We start from the raw sequence: 17,537 nt of genomic DNA on the forward strand, positions 1-17,537 counted from the left end.
TATTGTCAAATAATGTGGTGCCATCTAAAAACATCCAAAAGTGTAGCTTACAGTTCATGTAAAGAAAAGAATGCAGTATTGTTCCTTTCCAATAAATTATAACATATTTCAACGTAAACCAGTATCTTGGCTAAAACAAATAACTCACTGCTCAGTGTGCCATCTGAACAATGTTGTGTCACCAGAAGCACACACTCACATGAGGATGCCTTGAGTCTTTCAGTGACTGACACAGCAGCACCATTGCCATCAACACTCATATGTTTTAAAAGCCACTCATCTTCTGCTTCTGATCTTGTTCATTTCCATTATTTGAAAAGAAAATTATAGAGAATCAAAGCTCTCATAACTATTTCTCTTCACGATCAACAAATTCAATAACTCCAAATCTTCAATATATTCACAGAAACCTTGGAAATTTGTACATACCATCAGCTGCAGAAAAGGAGCTAGGCTGAAAACCACACACTCTCAGAGGGCCGTGCGTGAACCCCACTACATGTACACTGTTACTAGCACACGGAAATATGACAGCTGAACCATTCATCATTTATTGAACACATGTACATGCAGGACTATTGTTTCATCAGTGATTTGAGTGCACATAGTTTTTTAGGTGCAATACGACACACCAGATAAAAGAAATTACCACACATAGTTAATATGAGCCCATTCACTGCCTTGCTCCACTAAGCTCCAAAGTGACAGTTCTGAAAATTTAGACACTCATTGTAGTGACGACTGACTCACTGTACAGTAAAAAGACCACATCTTTTATTACCCTGGAATTAAAAGTGGTGTGTGAAGGCAAGTGTAAACCACACCACTTAACATGAAACTACTGGACTCTGATCAAATTGAGAATGTTTAGGTGATGAGGTATCCAGCATTCCTGGGACATCTTCCCATTCTGGAGACACTTTGATGAGGATAAACTTGGCTAGAGTATTCCAGCTGGCTCACTGATTTTCTGGCAGAGAATTCCCACACATGTTAAAGATCTTGACTGAACCTTCTTTCCATTCAAGAGTTTCTTTCATTACTGAACTAAATCAATTTGTAAGTGATGAGAGGAATTAGATCCCACACGATGGCATTTATTTACTGATGCCTGCAATTTACGACTGAAGTGAAGTGTTCCCATTTCACTATGCCGTCATCCTCACTGCTGCACCTCACTTCAAAATCTTATGTTGTTTCATCAGTGATCATCATCATCATCATCATTTCACCTTGGAAAAACAACACTTGAACCAAGGAGAAGCAAAACTTTCATGACAACCAAAGGACAAACACCATAACCAAAAAGAAAGGAAAAAAATCCCATCCATCCTTCCTTCCCACTTGGTGACTTGTGTGCTAAAAAAGAAAAATGTTTGGGGGAAGCAAGATAAAATGAAGATAATTTCAAATAAACTTTAATAATAAAAAAAGAAAGTTACACAAATTCTCAAGATGAATTCTGAGTGGATAAACTGGAATTACTTCGCCCTACCTACCTACCCATCTTGACCAAGGATGAATGAGCTACACCAACACTGACGACACACACACCACAATGACCACCAGAGTGCATGGAAACAAGGAGGAATACAGAACAAATAGGATGTTATGGAGCACAACTCAATACTAAAGGGCTATATGTACCAAACCATAAGGAACAATATGGAATGCATCAGAACCCCATACAGGCAGCTTGTTCTGGGGGCTAATGTGTTGGTTAGCGCATCATTATACATGGTTAGGTTGTTAATTAAGTTTGACTAATGATGGAGATATCAACGGGTACATATCCTAGACACACAAAATAAGTACAAATATAACATTTACACAGTTTCTTTTTTTTTCTTTTTTTTTGCTCTTATGGTAGGAAACTGTCTTGCCTCCTCTCCATGTATCTCCATATCTATCCATCTTTGTTCCTGAGAATGTTCTTTTAATCACAAAGCGTATAAACAAACAAACAAAAGGCAACTTGCTCATTCTTTTACAACTAAAATCTCGTGGCATAAAACCAGGATAGTTAAATAAAACCTAACTCAGGCAATTACCAAGCAAGTCCTCCTCCAGCCTTGGTTATATGAGTTAAAAACATACATTTCTATGCTAGTAAAAGTATATCTGCCTCGGAAGTTCCTTAAATATGACTTATGTTTTCCTCTAGAGAAATACAAGCTGAGTTATGCTGCAAGGACCTACCAGAGTGGGAAAGAAAGGCAACAAAATTTAGCTAAACATTGACAACTTACTTTCCCTCTCCTTTGCAAGCCATGTTTAGCTGGTACTTTGCTGCTTTACCTTCGCTTACACACGTGGGGACTAGTCTTCATACATCGAGTGTACATACATCGTGCACTGACAAACAGAGGTAACATCCCTAAATTAAGAGAACTGAGCGGACTTAAGCAAATTAAGGGATACTATAATCCTATCAGAGCGAAGGCTGCCCCTTACTTCGACAAGAGGAAAACCAGTGGCTGTGTGAGGGGGAGGAGCCCAACCATCACTCCGAGGGGACGAGGAAGCCAACAGACACAAACACAATGGGAATTTTGACACACGAGCACTCCGACATGACCTCCGGCATAGTGCGGATACAAAACACACTTGCTGTGATAAAATAATGCTATACTTTGCACGTAATTTTGCACACAGTTCTTTTGGTACACTGTTACTCATAGCTCTAGTGCACAGATCATTAAGGTGAAAACTAAATATTGCAACTTAAGAGAGCATTGTTCAGTATTGCAATATTAGGCCAGACTCTTTTTAGCAGTATGGCCTTTTGTTTTTTGCTTTACAGTGGGTACAGGTCCAGAGCCTCACCAAGTACTTAGCAAGGATGAACCAGCAAACAAATTCTGACACAGTGGTTTGTCAGTAAGATGGCAGATTAACACATGACTTGGGTGTTTAATGTGCCTGAAAGTTTGTTTTTAGCAAGCACTGGAATGTGGAAGGCCTGCTAATCATTACCAGCAATAATAATAATAATAAGTTGTAATATCAGTAACATACCTCACTTTTACCATGACAAGGAAAAACAATAGTAATAATAACAATAGCGGTAGCAGTAGTGATAATAATAATAATAATAATAATAATAATAATAATAATAATAATAATAATAATAATAATAACAATATCAATAACAATCCTTGGAGACACGAAGTGTGTTCTGTAATGCACCAATTCCACTCACATAATATAAACCACCTTTTCTTTTTCACCACCTTATAATAATTAAAACATCACTGAACCCTGTGCATACACGTGAGGTCCAATTTGTATGCATGGTAACATTTCCTGTGGAGTCTTTGGAAGTCAGCACCATGTGACCTCTGTTGCCTATGTACCTACCTCAAAAACCTTCTCATGGAATAAAGAAGTGGAAAAACACCTTGACCGTCTGCTGATCCACTGACTTAACCAGATAGACAAATTACGTTATGCCTGGAATTGCTGACAGAAAGAATGAATGATATAATTTAAGATGTGAATCCCTGCAGAGCTATTAATATGCGAGTGAGGAGAACCAATGGGAAGGATAACAGAGCCGAAAATAGAACACCATAAGGACAATGAGAGAACCACTGAGAGAGAAGACAGCACAGACGAGAGAGTGGAAAACGGAGAACCTTAAGATTAAAAGAAAGTGGAATAGAACATAACCCAGAATCACTGAAAAAAAGAGAACTAGGAAAAAAACATAAGGGAAGAAGAGGAGGGCATGGATAAAAAAGATAAAAATTAAGAAAGACCGCAAAGATAGGGGCATGAAACGAAGAACTGGATATAAAAAAGAAAAGTGCGGATAATACATAAAATAGAGAATTATTGACAAAGGGAGCTCGGCAAAATAGAGACCCATAATGAAAGAGGACAAAGAAGAAAACAGATAAAAAGTACAAAAGAGAGAAAAGAGCAGAAAAGAACATGAAACAGAGAATCATAACAAAAATAAAACACCACAAATTAGGGAGCCAAGAAGACATTGGAAGACAGAGAAGGAGACAGAGATAGAAAAGAGCTAAGAAAAAGAGAAATGGCAGAGAGAAAGAACAGATAAAAGAGAGAAGATTAGAAAAGAACACGAACCAGAGAATCATAACAAAAAGAAGACAACACAAATTAGCGAACCACAACGACACAGGAAGACAGAGACAGAAAAAGAGAAACGTAGATCAAGAATGCTCTCCTAAAAACACCTTCAGCTGCAACAGCCTCTCGCCCCTGCATCCCCCACACCCACCCACCCACCCACAAACTGCACTGGCCCTTCTGCCTTATCCTACTTAGTGCTACTTAGAACAAAACACGGACACTATATAGTACCTCTTCACACACTCAAAAGACCATCAAGATACACATTTCCTAATACCTTTGCTTCCAACATCAGTATAAGGAGGACACAAGAAGATGCTTTCACATTACCTCTAAACCATCCAGTGTTAGCCAAATGAGAACTAAGGAGAACGTTACGTGTTATGTGTCTTTTATACTGGATTGGACAGCGCGTGGTTTGTCTCTACTTGGGTGTAGTCTACGGCTGTGGCTACTGTTGATTGGGTCTGTGATCAAGGTGAGGCTAATGTGAAAAAGGCAAGATAGCTTGGGTGAAAAAATTTGGACATGTTTATGGTGTCCAAGCTGATTATCTATTCTTATCTGACTCTTAGTTTACTTTTTTGAATACCAACAAGACTTTTTCTCCAGCGTTAATATATCCGCACCTTGTTGTTTGCTTTCAATTCAACTGAAAGTGTTTTTCAATCAATCAAATATGTGTCACAAATTAAAAAACAAACCTGGCTAAGAATACACACAGTAAATTGCTTAAAAAACAAGCTTTGCAAAACACTAGTTGGAAAAATTTGACTTAGTAAACTACAATGATATGATACTTTCAAATCACACTTTCCTACCATGGCAAAGAATGCAAATCTTGACAACAGCCCGAGTGCACACAAACTACTACAGTCCCGCAGCCTTCAGCCCTAAATATTGTTCCTGCCTCCCCGGGTAGGGTGGGGCAACAGGTCACCAAGACTCTACAGCCTGAAGGTGTGTGGACAGCTGGCAGTGTGAAGCAGCAACAGGCACACTTCAAGGACAGGGCTTCACTTATCAAGTCAACGGTAAGGTTACTGACATAAACATGTGAGTATATATATATGAAAGGGATGGGGAATAAATATGGAAAATGTAGCAGCCTATTAAAAGAAATCAAAGTTTCAGTACCTGCAAAGAGTAAAAGCCTGGGAAGAGATAGCCAGAGATACTTTAGTTGTTCAGTTGTCACCATCCCTCTGGGGAGCAATTCAAAGAGGTCATAATTTAAAAGTTCAGATTAAAAGACAAACTATTGAATAAAATAAAACCTAGCCATCAGTTAGTGCCCTTCACATGATGAACAACTATTACATCTTCAGCCACTGGGTCATCACAAGGACTACTGGACAACCGAGCAATTCTTACGACACCTACACCAGGCCTGGCCTTGACTCATGTTATCACCAGCAGGTCTACCAAATTGTTATATACTTCTAGACATTATTGTTAAGACAGCAAAGTTTCTTCCGGTGGCTCGATGATCACCGACGCATCAGCTACTCAACTCTGTAGGCGGCGGTGGCGGCAGTGTGGAGGAGCTTAGGCGGGAGGACTTGAGCCGCCGTCCACCAGGTTGTCCTTCATGCCGCCAGGCCGGCCAGAGTTCTGGGCTGCAGCGATCATGTCCTCCCGGGAGCCTCTGCAGAAGGGCCACACTTAGCCAGAGAGTCACAGTGTATGGGGAGGAGGTCCTAGCACTCCAAGGGCAAGGAGCTTTACTGTGGGTCATGCTATCCTCATCTGAAGACTTCTCCATAGCAAGGTATCTTTCCTATATATTCTGGGCAGTATTATGCCACGGTCTGGCTAACTTAACTAATTTAAGGTTTTCCAGGGATGCAATTCCTGCTGATATCTTTCATGACCCTGTCATGACCTTCACCAGTGTGTTTTCTTCCCCTGCACACTCTTCTAGGGTCATGCTCAGCCCCGCCTGGACAACACTTCCCTCCACTATCTTCCAGAGTCATGTTATACCCATCCTGTGGTGCATTTCCTTCCCCTGTGCTCTATGGTCCTGCTATGCCCATCCTGGGGTGTGTTTCCATCCACTACATTCTTCTAGGGCCATGCCTTGCCCCTCCTGGGAAGTGCTCCCCTCCAGTACCTTCCCCAAGCCCTAGGGACGGAGTATCCTCACCATCTCAGTCTTGCATACAACTCTACAGCTGCCTCATGTTCATCAGTGATACTCCACAACCCTTGACCTGACTTTGCTTACACAAAGCTCAATTAGATTATCTCATAAAGAGTAGAGAAAAGTATGCTATGCATGCATCCCTGGCTGAAGTGATTGAAGAGTTAATAAATCTATTGGATTATACATTATACTTAAAAAGAATAAAATGTTTCAGATATGTGAGCCACATTCATAAATTCCAACAAAAATATTACAGTAAATAATTAAAAAACATTACATGCGGTCATGCATATTACCAGTGAATACAAAAAAATAAAGCCTCATACACCCAAGTTACAGTAACCAAACTGTGAATGCTGCCAAAGTCGATGAAGATACAAGATTACAGTCACTGCCGGTTTGGAGTAAGACGACCGAGCCTAGTGGAGCCCCTACTGCAGCAGCAAGCAGGAGCTAACAACTCACCCCCATCAAAGAGACTGGCTGCCAACAAGGCTCAAGAAACTGTGTTTATGTATGTGTGCTTGTGTCATTTTGTATGTGTGTGCACTGTGTATGTGTGAGCAACACAGTAGTAGGAACTTCTTTTTGTATAAAGTTTGCCCTATATAGTAACACCCAAGAAAGCCACAGGACTTGGTGACAAGAATGATTGCAATCATAATGTGACAAACTGTTTTCAATGAAGACCTGCATCTCTGGGATTGCATTTAAAGGATCACAGCCACTGGATCAACACACCCGAAAAATCATCCAAAGGGTAGCTCAAAACAGTGTCTGGTATTACTCAACACGTACCTACACGTCTACGGTGAGTTGGGGTCCACTACTACTCAGATGGACGGACTCTTACTGTGTCTCACACCCAAGACCCCAAAGGGCTTGTTTTTGTTAGTAATAATAAGTGTTAACATTCCAAACAAATAAAAATAAGAACAAAGACTAGAAAAAAAAGTAGTACCAAAAGTCCAATGTAAGATTTGCATAAAAATTTCTAGTAATAATTTGTCAGCGCAGAAATGATGATGCTGAGCAAATAAGTGAGCCGTGTTAGCAGCAGCATGCACACTATTATGCCGCCACCTGCACCAAGCCAGCCTACCACTCTACGCACCAAGTGTTGGTTGCACTGCATGACCTGCCCACTGCCCCGAGGCATTCCTTGGCTGCCAGACCCACACCACGTGCCACCTAAGCTCACCATAACCAATGAGGAGTAGCAGTCCTCTCAGGGAAGGTCAGATGAAAATTTCTTCAACTCCTCCTCCACCTCCCCCTACTCAAGCTTTTTTTGTGGGCAAGGGGAAGTAAACCAAATGACTCAAAGATAAAGAGAAATGAAAAACTCCACCACTTTCACTTGAAAGCCAAAGTAAAATAAGTGGCTGAATTTTGAAAAAGCAAAAATGAGGCAGCCAGATCAATCAGGCAATTTGAAATGTAACTAGTGAGTGCCATCTCTCCTTGCTGGAGATGCCAGGCAACACCTGATGGCAGCGGGCAAGGCAATGCAGTGCGACTAAAGGAGTGCTCAAGCCCAGGGGTGAACACAAGACCAGACCAACACCAACAAGTGAGGTGATCAAAGGTGTGGCGGTGGAGGTGGTGATGGGAGTTACGAGTGGCCCTGCCGGTTCAGGTGGAGCGCCAGGCCTCGGGGTCATCTACGAGGATGGCACTCTGGGAGGTGGACATCCCCGAGTGGCTGTTTGTGGCGGCGGCGGCCATCATGTCCTCGCGGCTCCCCCTAACACATAATAGTAGTGACACTGGTGACCTTGAAGACTGCACAGACCTTCCTTCCTACCTATGTATCTGCCTGCCTACAGTCATGCATGCTGCTGCCAGCCCTCACACACACACACACACACACACACACACACACACACACATTCCTTGATCAAACAATAAACTAAGAAAGCCACCTTTAAACTCTAAATCACTGTATATACAATCTAAATATGTACATAAGTAAATCATATTTAGTACCATTAGAATAGTTGCTTCAAAGCTCAAAACACCACAGTGCCTGTAAAGACCTTCATACACCCCCCCAAGGAGTGTAAAGAAAATCACGATCACACAGGCCAAACAAAACTTGCTGTGGTGGACTGCAACAAGCTGAACAGCATCCCAAGCTGAGAGGAAGGACCAGGACTAGAGTGGCACAGAAGGATAAAGACTGGGAGAGAAAGACTAAATCTGGCCTCCCTCCTATCTCTCTTAAAGTAGAAAGTCTTGTGCAGCCCCAGCTGAACAAGACTTTACTCTACTTCACCTCGATGATGTCGGAATCCTTAATGCAAGAGTAAACCAATATCTTCATCTTTTCATCCCTTTTGCCATTCTGGAGCACCTTTCTTTCAACGTTATTTCCTCCATCCTATGACCTGAATGCCTTCAGGCAGGAGTATCAAAAAACCTCTAAGAGAATCTGACCATCTCTTTTATAGGAGCAGTGCCGTGGCAGGCTTTTTTCCCTTTTCCTTGAGCTGCCTTCTTTACTGTAATTAAAAAATTGAATCCTGCCCCAGGCAAAACTGTTCTTCTTACAGCCTGGTACCTCCTACCAACTAAGATTAAATTTGTGTGTTTTAAAACGAGAAAAATTCCCTCACCCTCACACATCCTCCATCACCCTTACACACTCAGGCTGGTAGTCCTTACTGACATTCATTTTTTTTTGGATTGGCACAATGAAACATATAATTATTCAACTACAGGAACAAAAAGCTTGAATGCTCTACTTTCCCCGGGACACTTGCAACAAATTATCAAAAACGTATAAAGATAAAAAAGCTTCCTCTTCGAGAAATAATATTAGGTTCCCGGCATACAATAGAAACCACACACTACCCTTAGAGTCAACGACCCAAGCACAGCCTCAATAAGTGTACAACTTATTCACTACACCAAGAGATTTAGTGACTGTATATACTGGCCCTACATCTACATATCTAAGCTCAAGCCTGTGTCTCCTTTGCTCTGAACTATTCAGCAAGAGCCAACTAGGGCCAGATTTCCACCTTTACACAGGGCCTGCCGCCACCCACTGCACGTTAGCATCTGGTGGTGTTTGTCCGCCAGCAACATTCTTATTTTCACTGCAAGGCAAAAGTGTCGCCTTCAACAACATTCACATCCATCCCACTTGCATAATTTTCCTCAAGGTGGGTTTTTTTTGCATTCATGCACATAAAAAGATTGGTTCAGAAAATCCTTTACAACCTGCATTGTATATATATATATATATATATATATATATATATATATATATATATATATATATATATATATATATATATATATATATATATATATATATATATATATATATATATATATATATATATATATATATATATATATATATATATATATATATATATATATATATATATATATATATATATATATATATATATATATATATATATATATATATATATATATATATATATATATATATATATATATATATATATATATATATATATATATATATATATATATATATATATATATATATATATATATATATACATATATTAACTTAAAAAAAATTTCATATAGGAATCACAAAAGAAAAAGAAAACTCCAGCAAGCTACATTTCTTCTCTCTGCTAACATCACTTAAACACCCAAGCTTACTCTACTACAAACTAAGCCAAAGGTAAACATTCACCAAAACCAGCCTGGAGAGAACTTAACTTTCCACTATACATTTAAAACTACCTCGGAGAAGGGAGGCTCCACTGAACACCTACACCGACACAGCACAACTAACTGACCCATGCAAAGGCGGCCCTAACCAGACAGACTCACAGGAAATAAAACAAAGATGAGTACTCACTTTTTGCCAAGAGCCATCATACCGCATACAGCAACCCGCTTTGGGAAGATCAAGCCTGAGCCCAGAATGACGGACACAGAGATGCACATGATGAAGGAGGGGATGGACAGGCTGTGTGTGGAAAGGAACAGAATGTCAGTTAGCAGAGGAAAACTGTGCTGCTAAGTATGAAGTAAAAGTCTATCAATAAAAATTCCTCTAGTCAGAAAAAACAATGTTCCCAATTCAAAACCTCCATCAAATAGTATCAACCTTAATTTTCTATTGGTTCCATACATTTGTTTCCTCACCTTCATTTTATATTCTAAAGTATAAGAGAAAATATGTTATTCTGTAACTATATTTTTCATTCCTACCACCAGTTTGTTTGATACAGCAGAAAGCTCTTCAACCTGTTTCTATTATAGCATGCACAGCCAGAGTAGCGATAGCAATACTTAAGTACGTAGTATTCTTCCCACACTCACCCAATGTATAAGACGGCCTTCTGCCAGTGTGGCCGCGCGTCCACCCACACTGAGTAGCGCTGCACAAATTCTATGAACATGCAGCAGCATGGAGCCTCGGCCGATATCACGATAAAAGCTGCCAACCTGGGGGAGAGGATGCAGGGTTACACACACACACACTAACAAACACACACACACACTAACAAACACACACACACAATAGTTGTAATCCCAAGAATCAAATACAAGAGTACAACATCTACTCACATCTGCCATATCCCAGCAACAATGCAGAACGCAGATAAGCTGATGCAGTTGAACAGCCCAAGACCCAGGGCAACTGTAGAGGAAAAAATGAACTTATATCACACAGCTACATATATTTCAGGAATGTTTCCCATAACTCCTATATTATGAGACAAGTGAAGAGGCAAAAGGATTACAAAAGTTAATCATAATCTTATGTGAGTTGGGTTCCTAAAATCTTTTACGGATGACAATTTAATGAAAAAAACAAATTCCATATTAATCAAAGTAATGTGAAAGGTTACATTCCATGCCTCAGTCATGGCAGCCGCAATAAACTGTATTGGCTATCAGTTCACCTCCTCGTCACTGAGGCCCCTCTTGTGCATCACCATGGTAGTGACAATGATTTACTCTCTGTTTACTCTTTTACAGTTCTGGTGTTGTTTACTGCAGCACCATATATGCAGGGCCGGATCAAGAGGGGGGGCCAAGGGGCCAGGGCCCCGGGCCACCCACCAAGAGGGGGCCTCCCACCAATTTAAACAATACATTTTGATTTAATAAGGTTAGTATTGTAATCATAACTAAACGAGTATCAAGACAAGTGTCAGGACAGAGTAGTGAGCTTGCAGAACCTGATCAAGCTGCGGAAATGGTTAACCAAGCCACTGCTCCTGACAAAGAAAATGCAGAAGTAGTAATGGATCCATCTGGAGAAGATAAAGAAATGGAGGCTGATAGTGACATATCTCTTTCAGAAGCTGAAGTTGAGGGCCCACCAGGGGGCAATGACATTGGACTTTGGCCATCCATTATTTCGGAGCAGATGCGTGAATACTGGCTGAAAAGGGGTGTATCAACAGTAAAGCACTGTGATGAAAGATTGTTCTCAACACATTCGAAGCAGCAACCTAGAAAGGATGGTAATCCAAGAATGTGTACACTAGGGCTCTTCCGCCGTCAAAATCATAATGGGGAAGTCATAATAAGAAACTGGTTATGCTTCTCTCCCTCAAAGGGATGTGTTTACTGTTTTACGTGCAGACTGATGAGCTTAGAAACAGAAAAATCTGAGTCTTCTCTGCTCTCATGCACTGGATTCTGTGATTGGAAACATTCACACGAACGTCTAAGAAATCACGAGCAGTCAGCAGGACATCTGAAGGCTACAGTTGCTTTCAATAGGAGGCTAAAAGCAATTGGACGTGTGGATATAGAACTGACACAACAGGTTGAACACCTTGAACAGTATTGGAGATCGGTGTTGAAACGAGTAATTAGCGTTATTCACTTCATTGCTGAGCGGGGCTTAGCATTTCGAGGAGACAACGAGCTGGTTGGTTCACCTAGAAATGGAAACTTTCTAGGTATTCTTGAACTTATTTCCCAGTATGATGACTTTCTTGCTCAGCATATCAAAACTGAAGCTAATCGTGGAAAGGGTCACACAAACTTTTTGTCATCTACAATAATGGAAGAGGTTATCAGCATAATGGGTGAACAACTCCTCAGAGAAATTATTTCCAGAGTTAAGAAGTCAAAATACTACTCAATCTCTTTGGACTCTACACCTGATGCAGCCCATATTGATCAACTGACCCTTGTATTGAGGTACATGGAGAAAGATAGCCCTGTGGAACGCTTTGTAACCTTTATGGCAAACAAAGGGCATGGTGCTGAAGATATGTTCAATGCTTTGAGGGAATTTTTAAACACATATGACCTGGACCTTGGAAACTGCCGTGGACAAAGCTATGACAATGCATCAGCAATGAGTGGTAGGTACAATGGTCTTCAAGCCAAAGTGAGAGAGAAGAACAATCTTGCATCCTGGATTCCTTGTACAGCACATTCTCTTAACCTGGTTGGTAAAAATGCTGTAGAATGCTGCTCAAGTGCTGTACATTTCTTTGACTTCCTTGAAAAGCTGTTTGTCTTCTTCACAATTTCAACCCATCGGTATCAACTTCTGGATGAGGCTTTAAAAAAAAGTGATTCATCTTTGACTCTCAAACGTGTCACAACAACGCGCTGGTCCTGCAGAGCTGATGCAACTAAGGCTCTTAAGCATAATTATGAGCAGATTAAGGAGGTTCTTAAGCATATTGTCGATGACATTGAAGAAAAAAAGTGTGTACGCTGTGAAGCAGAAGGACTGTTAAAACAGATGAATCAGCTTGAAACAGGAATTTACACCACCTTCTGGAATGATATTCTGCAAAGAACAGATGCAACAAATAAAACTCTTCAACACGCAAAACTTGATCTAAATACTGCTGTGGCATCACTGACTAGCTTGAAGGAATATGTTGCATCAAAGCGTGACTCCTTCCACACTTATGAAAAAGAAGGTGAACAGCTGTCTCAGTCTGGATCAGCTTATAAGGCTGTAGAATCTCGGCAGAAGCGACGCAATGTGCGTCTTAACCCACTGGATTATGGACATGCAGAAGAAGTGCAACTCAGCCCTTCTGAAAAATACAGAACACAAACTTTCTTGCCTATCATTGATCAGTTTGTATCTTCTCTCGGTCAACGTCTGGAAGCATACAAACAGATATCAAGTAAATTTAGTTTTTTTAGACATCTGCAAAGGCTTTCTTCAGATGAACTTTGCGACGCAGCAGAGCAACTCATCAGATCATATCCAGATGACTTGGATATAACATTTAAGGAGGAACTGTGCCAGTTTGTCACATTTGCTAATATATTCACAGATGAGGAGCCAACAGATGTCAGCACTGAGCTTTTCCTGTATAGACTTGTATTGGACAAGGGTGTGCAGGACACTTTCCCAAACATAGAGATAGCTCTGCGAATATACCTTGTCCTAATGGTGACAAACTGCAGTGGGGAGCGCTCTTTCTCAAAGCTAAAGTTAATTGAAAACAGGTTACGGACATCTATGACACAGAAACGTCTGGTAAATCTGACTATGATGAGCCACGAGTCATACATCATGTGTGAACTGGACTCCAACGAGATCATCAGTGAATTTGCAATGAAAAAATCCAGAAAAGTGTCAAGAAAGTAATCCTGACTTAACATGTAACTACATATGAAAGAATGAGGTATTATATTATGTGATAGTTACATTATTATATTCATATGAGTAACTGGAATTGTATGTATGTAAAAAAAAAAAAAGTAAGAATAACTTGTGCTTATTTTATTTTGAATTTATGCATATTGATAATCGGAAGAATAGTCCCGTTGTATTTTATTTTGAATTTATGCATATTGATAATCGGAAGAATAGTCCCGTTGTATTTTATTTTGAATTTATGCATATTGATAATCGGAAGAATAGTCCCGTTGTATTTTATTTTGAATTTATGGATATTGATAATCGGAAGAATAGTCCCATTGTATTTTATTTTGAATTTATGGATATTGATAATCGGAAGAATAGTCCCATTGTATTTTATTTTGAATTTATGCATATTGATAATCGGAAGAATAGTCCCGTTGTATTTTATTTTGAATTTATGCATATTGATAATCGGAAGAATAGTCCCATTGTAGTGTTTCCTAAATAAAACCGACCTAATTAGTATTGCACTATTTTGGCCATTAGATTAATTAGACTATAGTTTGTGGTGTATGCAATGGGAGTTGGAAAGGGGGCCTCCCACCAGAGTAGGCCCCAGGCCTCCCACCAGCTTAATCCGGCCCTGCATATATGTAAAGCCATTATTTTAAACCCAGAGGTCAAAATAACCACACCTTCAGAAATAATGCTCATCTAACATGAAATTAAATTATGCTGGAGATGCTGGAAAGCAAAATAGCCATGAGCGAAATATTCAGGAGACAAAGCATCTCATGTTGTCTTCTGAACTGGACTTCTGGCATTCAAGTGGTAGATACAGGCCCAGTACATTCACCACTCAGTGATCATATTTACAATTAATTCATGCGAACCTTAAAACTTATGAGCAATGGGTAATACATAAATTTCCTAGGCCAGCAGGTACCATGTTTAAACATTTGGCTCCAAAAATTAACTTGAATGTATTCCAGAATCCCAAAATAGAAAAGGATGGCCAAGTTGGCATTGCATGTAGCCTATAGTCAATATAATTAATTGTAATGAGGATAAAAGTAATGGTGGTGGCAGAGATGGTGGCACTATTATCATTAGCAGTAGTAGTAGTGACAACCAGATAAAAATTAGTGAAGTTCTTTCTGGATGGCTGAGTAATTTCATAATGATAAGGCAGGATGCAATAGTAGAAGTAGTAATTGTAGTAGCAGTAGTAGTAGAGGTAGGCAGACTAATATAAACTCCAGGGATTATTGACGAGAGGGTAGCCTGCAATTTTCAAGACAGACTGATTATTTCTGGACAAAATATGATGCTTTCTACTATGGAGATAGTATTCTTTCCGGAAATCACAAAATGCTTGACTTTTCAAAACCTGTTGTGCACCCGCCACTGCCCTACTCCCACATGAGAATTTGGGCTACTGGCATTTTCCGATTATAAGAATTTGGACAAGTGCAATTTTTTGACCACAAAAATTTGGACTACTGGCACTTTCCGATTATAAGAATTTGGACAACTGCAATTTTTTGACCACAAGCCCGCATTGTGGACCCACACCCACTGCCACCCTGCCCCGTCCTGCACTGCGTATTTCCACTGGCCCACAATGCATGCTGAACAAATTTAAACTAATGTAACCTAACATAACCTACCTCATGGGGGCTTTACTTTGCCCCACTCAACCCCCTTAACAGGAAGGCTTTGCCCCCCCCAACCGGCCTAAGAGGTGGGCTTCGCACCCTTCGGCCCCATTCTATTTTCCAGAAGTCATTTGTTACTGCAGTGCATTCAGGGACCAAAAAATGATCCATATTGTAAGTATTAAATTTGCAGGAGGTGGCTACCCTCTCGTCAATATCATCCTAAACTTCAACCCAGGGAGCCTAGAAATCACTACTAGCGCCAGAGACACAAGGGTCGGGCAAAAGGGTTGGACAAAAAAACAGATAATGTGAACCCGAAGCGCCATGTAGGGCAGCACCCCGACCACTGCTCAATACTGAACTCACTGACGCCTCCCCCGCAGCCAACCCCACGGGCCAGGTACTTCTGCCACCACGGTAAATCTGCCTGCTGCACTCCACTGGCCATTTTGGGCGGCTAAAAGGCCTCAGGCGGCTAAAAACAGGGGCTGGAAGGGCGCGGGAGCGGGGATGACAGCTGACAACACGGCCACACGACGACCACTGCGCCTCACGCTGACCAACGGGGCGAGGAACTGACGACCTGCTGCCCGGACACTACCATGGTAAAACAGAATGAGTCGCTGTCCACGAGATACGTATGAAACCATTTTTCACTGAGATTTGGAGCACTCAAAGAACATAAGAACATAGGGAGACTGCAAGAGGCGAAATGGCCTACACAGGGCAGCTCCCCCCACTACCACATTCATCCTCGTCCATGTAGCTATCAAGTCTTAAAACAAGCTATCGTCCCTGCACTCACTATGTGATTGCTGAGTCTATTCCAATCCCCCACCACCCTATTACTAAACCAATGCCTGCCTATTATCCTCTTAAATCTATACTTTTTTTAAAATTAAATCAATTACTGAGTGGTCTATATCCTGCTGGCTAACTCTCAGTACTTTACTCATATCACCTTTGACCCATTTGAATACTTGTATCAGATCTCCCCGCTCTCTTCGTCTTTCTAGTGAATGTAATTAAGTTGAGATGTTTCAGCCTATCTTGATATAGGAGGTTCCTAAGCCCCTGAATCATCTTGGTCATCCTCCTCTGAACTGATTCTAGCAAGCTGATGTCCATTCCGTAGTGTGGACACCAAAACTAGACAGCATAATCTAAGTGTTATATATTGACGCATATATTTGCTCGTTTGCAGTAATGTCCTCTTGCCGCGTCATGCACCAAGCACAAGCACTGACCATGGCATGAATCACTGCCCACGAGATGCATATGACATCATTTTTCACTGAGATAGAAAGCACTCAAAGCAGGTAATGTTATAAAGCCGCGTATTTACTCGTTTGCAGTGATCGATATATCTCTTGCCGCGTCACTATAATTATTACACGCAAGCACTGACAGTATAGATCGAGGGGGTTCAGCAAGGGAAGGGAGGGAAGGAAAGGGAAGGGAAAGGAAGCGAGGAAGGGAGGAAGTAAAGGAATTAAGCGAGGAAGGAAGGAAAGGTAGGGAGGGAACGGAAGGTAATGGAAAGGAAGCAAGGGATCGAAGGGGAGGGAAGGGGAGGTGAAGGAAGGGAAGGGAAGGGAAGGGAAGGGAAAGAAAGCTAGGGAAGGGAAGGGAAGGGAGAGGAAGCGAGTAGAGGGAAAGGGAGGGGATGGAAGGGAAGGGAAAGGAAGCTAGGGAAGGGAAGGGAAGGGAAAGGAAGGAAAAGGAAGCGATGGAACGGAAGGGATAGGAAGCAATTAAGGGAAGGGGACCGGAGGGGAAGGAAGGGAAGGGAAGGGAAAGGAAGCAATTAGGGAAGGAAAGGGAAGGGAAGGGAAGGGAAAGGAAGCAAGGGAAGGGAAGGGAAGAGAAGGGAAGGGATCGAAGGGAGGGAACGGAAGTAAAGGGTAGGGTAGTGGAAGGAAGGGAAGGGATGGAAAGGAAAGGGAAGGGAAAGGAAGCTAGAGAAGGGAAGGAAAGGGAAGGGAAGGAAAGGGAAGGGAAGGAAAAGGAAGCGATGGAACGGAAGGGATAGGATCGAAGC

General features: G+C 41.1%; 1 protein-coding gene across 3 annotated transcripts; it reads right to left on the reverse strand.

Annotated features, from left to right (window-relative positions):
* Positions 1-1,402: 1,402 nt before the first annotated feature.
* On the reverse strand, positions 1,403-16,108 carry LOC126991000 (calcium channel flower-like). 3 transcript variants are annotated; one of them, XR_007744972.1, is made up of 6 exons: positions 15,863-16,108; positions 10,823-10,895; positions 10,574-10,699; positions 10,107-10,217; positions 7,815-8,000; positions 1,403-5,752 (listed from the first exon to the last, which is right to left on the reverse strand). XR_007744972.1 is itself a non-coding variant. In XM_050849679.1 (5 exons), the coding sequence occupies exons 1-5, from the start codon at positions 15,942-15,944 to the stop codon at positions 5,653-5,655; spliced, it is 492 nt and encodes a 163-aa protein (XP_050705636.1). In that variant the 5' UTR covers positions 15,945-16,082; the 3' UTR covers positions 1,403-5,652. The 3 variants fall into 3 exon arrangements, 1 of the variants encoding a protein (XP_050705636.1); XR_007744971.1 differs by having other exon boundaries at positions 7,825-8,000; positions 15,863-16,104; XM_050849679.1 differs by lacking the exon at positions 7,815-8,000 and having other exon boundaries at positions 15,863-16,082.
* Between the last annotated feature and the right edge of the window lie 1,429 nt (positions 16,109-17,537).

The sequence above is a fragment of the Eriocheir sinensis genome, unplaced genomic scaffold (assembly GCF_024679095.1).
Source record: "Eriocheir sinensis breed Jianghai 21 unplaced genomic scaffold, ASM2467909v1 Scaffold23, whole genome shotgun sequence".
Classification (NCBI taxonomy): domain Eukaryota; kingdom Metazoa; phylum Arthropoda; class Malacostraca; order Decapoda; family Varunidae; genus Eriocheir; species Eriocheir sinensis.